This window comes from Mytilus edulis, chromosome 8 (genome assembly GCF_963676685.1).
Source record: "Mytilus edulis chromosome 8, xbMytEdul2.2, whole genome shotgun sequence".
Lineage (NCBI taxonomy): Eukaryota > Metazoa > Mollusca > Bivalvia > Mytilida > Mytilidae > Mytilus > Mytilus edulis.
Genome location: NC_092351.1, coordinates 70,631,714 through 70,640,343, shown reverse-complemented (window position 1 = coordinate 70,640,343; position 8,630 = coordinate 70,631,714). Strand labels below are relative to the sequence as shown.

At 33.6% G+C, this 8,630-nt stretch overlaps 1 protein-coding gene across 3 annotated transcripts; it reads right to left on the bottom strand.

The window, feature by feature from the left end:
• Positions 1-1,126: 1,126 nt before the first annotated feature.
• Positions 1,127-8,499, bottom strand: LOC139486164 (carbonyl reductase [NADPH] 1-like). Of its 3 annotated transcripts, XM_071270942.1 has the most exons (9): positions 8,406-8,463; positions 6,458-6,482; positions 6,238-6,294; positions 4,938-5,116; positions 4,270-4,382; positions 3,477-3,605; positions 2,973-3,114; positions 1,782-1,845; positions 1,127-1,436 (listed from the first exon to the last, which is right to left on the bottom strand). In XM_071270942.1, exons 1-9 carry the CDS (start codon positions 8,424-8,426, stop codon positions 1,339-1,341), a joined length of 828 nt encoding a protein of 275 aa, XP_071127043.1. In that variant the 5' UTR covers positions 8,427-8,463; the 3' UTR covers positions 1,127-1,338. The 3 variants fall into 3 exon arrangements, with proteins under 3 accessions (XP_071127043.1, XP_071127042.1, XP_071127041.1); XM_071270941.1 differs by lacking the exon at positions 6,238-6,294 and having other exon boundaries at positions 6,401-6,482; positions 8,406-8,499; XM_071270940.1 differs by lacking the exons at positions 6,458-6,482; positions 8,406-8,463 and having other exon boundaries at positions 6,238-6,357.
• Between the last annotated feature and the right edge of the window lie 131 nt (positions 8,500-8,630).

Below are 8,630 nucleotides of genomic sequence, written 5' to 3'. Positions count from 1 at the left end.
TGGCCATTAATCATGATAATGAAATACATGTATGAAGACAGCTCAAAAATCCCTAACTGAGAAAATATAATGGCATACACCACAGGCACGGGCAGTCTATGTCGGTATTTTGATATTTATGGGTTATAACGAAATTTATACTTTTGTAAAATCGACATGTACTACTACATGAAGGATTGTTTTTCTTAATAATATCACAATAAGCCGTACTTACAACCAATTTATATGTTTAATTTTAATAATGGTCACTGGTGTCATTTCAAAGGAAATCAATCTATATATAGCTGTCCTGTACATCCCGATATGAAGTCTTTGGTCTCATTGCTGGGAAGAGGTAACTTGTGTCTCATCTGTTAGGTTTATGCATTATAATACAACAACATGTTCGTTCATGTTTGAAGTCAAGAGAACCTTGCTTCTCGAAAGTAAAATTACCTTGCAGATATAGAACGAAATCAATACCCCCCAAAAAACTGAAGATGACGTCCATACATTTAACACTGAAGTCGATTGACTACGGATGACTGACCGACAAGACCTTTTATGGATGTAACGGTCAAACCCCGAAAATTGTTAGCCATGCAGGAATGTTTAAAATCATTTGGGCAAAAAAATATTTTTGATATCTTGTAAAACAGCAAAGTCATATTTGCCAATTCAGCAAATTTGTCCCGCACAGTGTTAAATACTTGGTTAACGACCAATAGTAACATTAAGGATAGGCAAAATACATCTATGGTCACTTTGCCTGAGGGAGTTGACGCCTTTGTTCTTCATAATATCTAAATTGATTTATCAACGATATCAAGTTTAACGGATAAGTTACATGTATCGATTGTAACAGTTCCGACATGTTGACTATTTAGCTGACGGTCCTCTTATAGATACTAGCATTCCACACTAGCAGTATAATTAATACAGTGATTGAACATGGAAATAATGGTATGCCGACTATATATGGTAGGGCACTTGAACGCCTCAATAAAACTTTCCCACTCCCGCACTAGGTTGGTGCATGTAAGAACATCGATCTGAGCTATCATAAATTTATAATAGTGAAAACTCAGGACTCCTATTATTCAAGGAACAAAAGCTATATGGTGTTTCGTCTAATAATAAAACAGTATTGAAAGGGATGTAAAATAAATTTTAATTGTAAGATAAAAACAATATAAAAATTGCGATTTTGCAAGTATATAATAGTCAAATATAAATATAAAAATCACAATAATCTTTCAAAACTGAGGCTGCCAGATTTCACAATACGAATATCTTCCTACTGCGGCTACTATAAACAAGCCTTGCTCATGTATAAATGCACTATGGCCAATTAGATCTTCATCCCCATTTTTTAATGGTCCTATCAGAGACGAAGTCACCTTTCGGGCTAGTTGTTCCAGGTGGAAGCATCGCTACATACACGGGTGTATCTGCTCCTGTGAAAACAAAGTTAGAAACATAAGTATAAGACTATACTAGTATATTGAATTTTCATAGTCAGGATAATAGTTATTTGCATTTTAACACTTTTGTTAAATGTTAAAAAATATATGGTAGGCCAATGACATGAATATACAGATGGCAAGGCTCCGTGTTAAAGACTGAACATTGACCTATAGTGTATATTTTGATAAAAGAGGGACGAAAGATACCAGAGGGACAGTCATACTCATAAATCGAAAATAAACTGACAACGCCATGGTTAAAAATGAAAAAGAAAAACAGACAAACAATAGAACACATGACACAACTGTTGAAAGACATATAGATAGTATGATTACCTTGTTCCACTGTTTTAGTTCCTTTGTGTGAAGTCATATCAGTATCAACATATCCAGGGTCACACTGAAAATAGGAAAAATATTAAAAATATTTAAAAATACAATTTATACAATTATGTTTTACATCATAAAATTGAGAATGGAAATGGGGAATGTGCCAAAGAGACAACAACCCGACCATAGAAAAAAACAACAGCAGAAGGTCACCAACAGGTCTTCAATGTAGCGAGAAATTCCCACACCCGGAGGCGTCCTTCAACTGGCCCCTAAACAAATATATACTAGTTTAGTGATAATGAACGCCATACTAATTTCCAAATTGTACACAAGAAACTCAAATTAAAATAATACAAGACTAACAAAGGCCAGAGGCTCCTGACTTGGGACAGGCGCAAAAATGACATAGGGAACGTGTACTAGTTTACTATGTTTCAAGTTGATTGAACTTCAACTTCGTCAAAAACTACATACACTATATAATATTGTTTTTTTCGTTTATGTCTATAATCATGTATTATCGTTGGGTTATTTAGAAAGTTGTGATGGATCTATTGGTTTCTAGACAATAATCATCGAATTGCCTGAGCCAAAGCGATTCCTTTAAAACATAAACGAATCATACGTCAAATATATGTAGTTTTATATCACTCATGTGCATGTGATCTGTAACTTATTATTTAACAATCATGTTGCGTAGGCTATGTCTACAAGAATAGAAAAACTCTAACTTTTCAAAAAATAACATGAAATTTATCAGGTGAAAAGTTGGTGAATCAGAAACAGGACCAACAATGATGTGTCCCCAGTAGACGGATGCCCTACTCGCATTTTTATTTTCTATGTTCAGTGGACCGTGAAAATGGGATAAAAACTCTTATTTGGCATTAACATTTGAAAGATCATATTTGATGTGTTTTGTTATTTAATTTTGCCATGTGATTATGGACTTTCCGAATTGATTTTCCTCTAAGTTCAGTATTTTTGTGATTTTACTTTTTATAATAGGGAACGTGTACTAGTATACTATGTTTCAAGTTGATTGAACTTCAACTTCGTCAAAAACTACATTGACAAAAAATTTACCCTGAAGCGGGACAGACAGACAGACAGACAGACCAAAAAACAAAATGCCAATAAATGGGACATAAAAATATTAGGAACAGCTAGTTCAGTTAAATAGCATTTACTTACTGCATTCACAACAATATCTTCTCTAGGGTCAGAGTTCAATTCTCTCTGCTGTATGAAGCTCATCACAGTAACACCAACCTTTGACATTCCATACGACCAGTCAGCAAATCCTTGTTTTTGGTGACTCCCAGTTTGTGCAGCACTGAAATAGGGTTTTACTGATTACATAAACAATAAGTGCAACTGTTTTCGTTATAATTTTTTGCTCTATTATAGCTAAATGCTAGGAAATTTCTAAATTTTCTGATGAATTCCACCTTCCACCTTAGGCATATCAAGCTAATCATTGCAATTAACGCATTTTTGTTGCTGAACATCTTCTCAAAATAGAATGTTTTACAATAAAACATAAACGTTTTTTTGTAGTTCAAAGATTCAAATTATAGAAATTTTGAATAACATTTAAGTTTCGAATCAATGTTGCCCAACACTTTAACTGCTCCTTTTCTCCACTATGCACGTAGTCTACAGTCTAAAAAAAATTATGTTCTATGTTTTACTTACTCAATGAATTGTTGCATAAGGCCTTTCAGTTGATCCATAGTTATGCTAGGGTTCTTAAACTTTTCTTGGATTTCTTTGCTACATTTGGATATTGTCATCTGTGATACGAAACTAGAGACATTTGATACTCTGCAAATAAAACGAAAATTCTTGAGTTTTTAAAGAGGGGGACATGGGGTGTTCATTTCCTAAATCACGTTTTCATTCATATTTTATCCATCTACTATAAATTACCACTTTTTCATTCTTTTCTCAGATCCCACTCCCTCTATATCTCACAGTTTTTACCCCATATCCATCTCGAATTGTCACCACTTACTCCCAATATCCCACATTCCAACCGCCTGCATCCCCTCTTCAAATGAACACACGTAGATTTTACCTGCCTTCTGCGTAGAAGAGTACGTTTTGGTATTCAAATACCAAATAAACAACAAAAATAAATAGTATATGCATTATCAAAAGAGTCGAATGAATCACAACATTATTAACTTACCCTTTTAAAGAAAATAAGTCATTTTTATGCCCCACCCACGATAGTAGAGGGGCATTATGTTTTTTGGTCTGTGTGTCCGTTCGCCCGTCCGTCTGTCCGTTCGTTCGTCCGTCCGTCCGTCCGTCCGTTCGTTCGTCCGTCCGTCCGTCCGTCCGTCCGTCCGTCCGTTGTTCGTTCGTCTTTTCTTTTGTTTTCCAACAAAATACTTTTATAAGCACATGTTGGGTTATCATTGACATATGTTAGAATGACCTGAATGAGTATTAACCAGTAATAAATCTCAATAAGACGACTTACCTCGCATGTGGTCTCAGTAGAGGGAAGAGTGTGTTACATACATTTAGGGTACCAGTAAAGTTTGTACCACACGACACTCTTGCTTGTTCACCGAATGATTCTGTAGCGGATTGCTACAATATAAAAAATAAACGGGTATGATTGCAATGCATCGTCCTGAACCTCCATCAAATATTTGTCACTGGACGTACATCACTCAACTTCCAAATCAAATTATTATCTAAATGCCTATATATTTTAGATTTTCTTATTTTACAATAAATAAAATTACATGAATTTACTTCTTTAAAATTATTAATTCAGGATTTTTTCTAGGTTAATCAAAATTTAACTCCTTGTTATGCAAGACTGTAGGGGTTTGATTTCTTGGTGTAATATGGGATTTGGTTTCAGAATGAATCATAATAGGCAAAACGTGCAAAATAAAGGAAAAGAAAAAAAGAAAATAGAATGAAAAATGAAAAATATCAAAACTATACACAAAAAAAAAGAACAACGAATGGTCGGTTGCTAAAATATAAAGAACGGAGAGAAATATGGGCAAATCAAGTAAAGAATATAAAAGTAAAGGACCCCCTTCCAGACACTCATATATATATATTGTTCTTTCAATTAAAATGCATTCCTGTTTTTTAGTGATAAAAAATTAAAATATACAATTTCTTTACCTTGAATGCAATACCAGCATTGTTTACTAAGACATCAATTCCACCATATTGTTCCTTGACAAAGTCTCTCAGCTTGTTAATGGAAGTTTGATCATCTATGTCTAATTGGTGATATTTAGGTGACATCCCTTGCTTCTGCAGCTCTGCAACAGCAGCCTTACATCTCTCCTCACTTCGTCCTACAAAAATGTGAACATTGCGGTTTACATCAATCTTATGCCACACAGTTTATAATTTTGAAAAGTTGAATATTGCGGTGCCTCAGAATAGACAGAAACAAAATTATAGAATGAAATTCAAAACAGTGTGGCAGTGGCCATTGATTGACACATTAAATTGAACGTTTGTATGTAACGACCACTGCTCACCATGTACTTTTTAAAGACACTTAAACTATGGGGTCACCAAAGGTCCTCAACACCTTAATAAAGTAATTCGAAAAATTAATCAGGAATAACACGATGTTTTGATTTATATCAATTGTACAAATCAAAACATAAAGGTTATTCCTGATTAATTTTTCGAATTATCTTATAATTAAAGGTGTTAAGAAACCTTTGGTGACCCCACAGTTTAAATGTCAATCGTAGGTACGTCGTGAACAGTGGTCGTTTCAGACACACGTTCACGTAAATTGTCCCAGTCAATGGATGAATTTAATGTGTCGTGTCAATCAATGGCCACAGCCACACTGTTTTGAATTTCATTCTATAAAAACATGACATGTTAATGGTAGCACATATCTTAAAAGAATAACAAAAACATATGTACTTTTATAAAAAGATAAGTTTATACCTGACGAATCTTAATATCAATTTTGTTCTTTTTGAATGTGATACTTGTAAAATATTTACATTTTTTATTGCAGTAATAGTAATAAGCCATGAATTCAATAAAAATATAAGTCATTGGGGTGTTACTGTTCTTCATTTTTGAATCAGCCAGGTTACATTTGTCACGAATATAGAACTACAGTAACTTTGTACATATATTTTGTATAAATCCACTAAATAATGAATTGTTTTATATTTGTCATTCCAATAACATGTATAGCTGGCTATGCGGTATGGTGTGGGTTTTAATCATTATTGACGGCCGTGCGGTGACCTAATACAACAGACTAAAGTTGTCAATTTTGTGTCTTTTTGGTCACTTGTGAAGAGTTAATTCATTGGGAATCATACCAAATCTTCTTATTTCTATAATAGCAGTTGTATCATGCATGGAACTTCTGTGTACATTTAATACATATATCATTGAATTTTACCGACCTTTAACGGATCAAATTGTAATTGCTTACCTGTCAGGAGAACATCACCATCAAACTGTTTACATAATGCCTGAACTACAGCATAACCTATCCCTTTGTTTGTGTTACCTGTGACGTGTCGGGAGAACATCACCATCAAACTGTTTACATAATGCCTGAACTACAGCATAACCTATCCCTTTGTTTGTCTTACCTGTCAGGAGAACATCACCATCAAACTGTTTACATAGCGCCTGAACTACAGCATAACCTATCCCTTTGTTGGCTCCGGTCACCTATTTGGACATAAATAAACTCTTATGTTACACAGTTTAGTAGTATGTAGATATATATATGCAAAGGGTAATTCTCGGTCGGACGGTCTCATAGGTGGTTGAAGACAGATCAACTCATTTTGCACTCCCCTTTTTCTGTTATTTTTTGTTTTGTTTTGACTTCAATAACCTTCTTGATTTTCTGTGTTTTACTTACATAAATATACATTTTTGTACTAAAACAACATGTGTTTGTTATCTACTACCAATTGCTAGTCTACTATCCACAGCGGTTATTGATAGCAGTAGAAAAAGGGAGCGACATACTGCCCTCCGCCTATATCAGGTACATGTTTTGCATCATACTAAAAATAAATCCCTTTTTAGGTCTAAGACTTACTTTTTTATTTATGGTTGAAAACTATTTTAAAAATCATTGATAAATTATCTTTCTTCTAGCCAATTACAGTCATTTATCTTTTGCAGCTAAATTATATAGAAATAAAATTATATAGAAATAAAATGCTGATTATAAAAAGTTTAAACCTTTTAGCTAAGCTATTATCATTGATGAGTTTTATACTACCCTTCCAATTTGAGACATTGACATCTCTTGTCATTTTTAGTCGTCCATTATCATTAAAACAACTACTCGACCTCTAAAATTAGTTGGTCAATTGGAACTTTACTTGTCCGAAAAGGTACTATTCTATAAATTGAAATGGTTGTTGTTAAATGGCTAAGACCCGAATAACTTCTGTAAAAAATGTATGTAGCAAATTTCTGCTTTTGGAAATTATCTGACAATTTCGTCCAAGGTGATATTTTTGTAAATCTTTTTAGCTGATCAATTGTGATTTTATCTATCTCGAACTGTAGTAAACAGGACTTCTCAATATTGTAGTCAGAAAAGCAACAACAACAACTCTTAAAAAAGTCCACTCTTATGTTTCTGCCCAAAATTGTTGAGAAAATTTACATTGTAAAATTTCAAAAAAATAAGTTTAATAGATCTTCTTAATTATTAAGAAGGGATATAATTACGATACTGTTGTCAAGTAATTAAAGATTGCATATTTTGGCGTTAATATTGAGTCACTGATAAGGTCTTTGCATCGGAACTAAACACATTTATTCTAAAATACAGTTGTTGGCATGACACGGGTTATGTTCTTCTCATATATGTTATGATGGTATGATACTAAACCCCTAACGGGAAGGATTGTGCCTGATGTTCATATGATGAAATCATAATCTTTCAGTCAGTTTAATTGAAGTCTGGAGCTGGCATGTCAGTTAACTGCTAGTAGTCTGTTGTTATTTATGTATTATTGTCATTTTGTTTATTTTCTTTGGTTACATCTTCTGACATCAGACTCGGATTTCTCTTGAACTGAGTTTTAATGTGCGTATTGTTATGCGTTTACTTTACTACATTGGTTAGAGGTATAGGGGAGGGTTGAGATCTCACAAACATGTTTAACCCCACCGCATTTTTGCGCCTGTCCCAAGTCAGGAGCCTCTGGCCTTTGTTAGTCTTGTATTATTTTAATTTTAGTTTCTTGTGTACAATTTGGAAATTAGTATGGCGTTCATTATCACTGGACTAGTATATATTTGTTTAGGGGCCAGCTGAAGGACGCCTCCGGGTGCGGGAATTTCTCGCTACATTGAAGACCTGTTGGTGACCCTCTGCTGTTGTTGTTTTTTATTTGGTCTTGTTGTTGTCTCTTTGACACATTCCCCATTTCCATTCTCAATTTTACTAATATTAGTTTTGTACCTTGTATAATATGGAAGTACTTAATGCCAATAAAATATTGCATAGCAAATGAATTCACACCACTGAAATAAGTTATAGTAGATGAGCCGTAAAAATAACCCCCATTTACATAATGCAAATTAAAAAAAAAATAACAATAATAATAGTATGCAAAGACTTACAATTGCTACTCTTTTTGTCATGATTTTTGGACGAGCGAGGAACTATACTGTTTTCTGTTTAAAGTTGTCAAATTTTCACAACAGATACTATATATAAAGTTATTATATCTATATATAGGTCATGTTCTAGAATTTAAACCCTAAAGCTAATATTCCGTTTAATAAACTATGCATTTAACAACAAGCTAATTCATCAAAAAGTCTAAAGAATGTTGATTGGTCTTT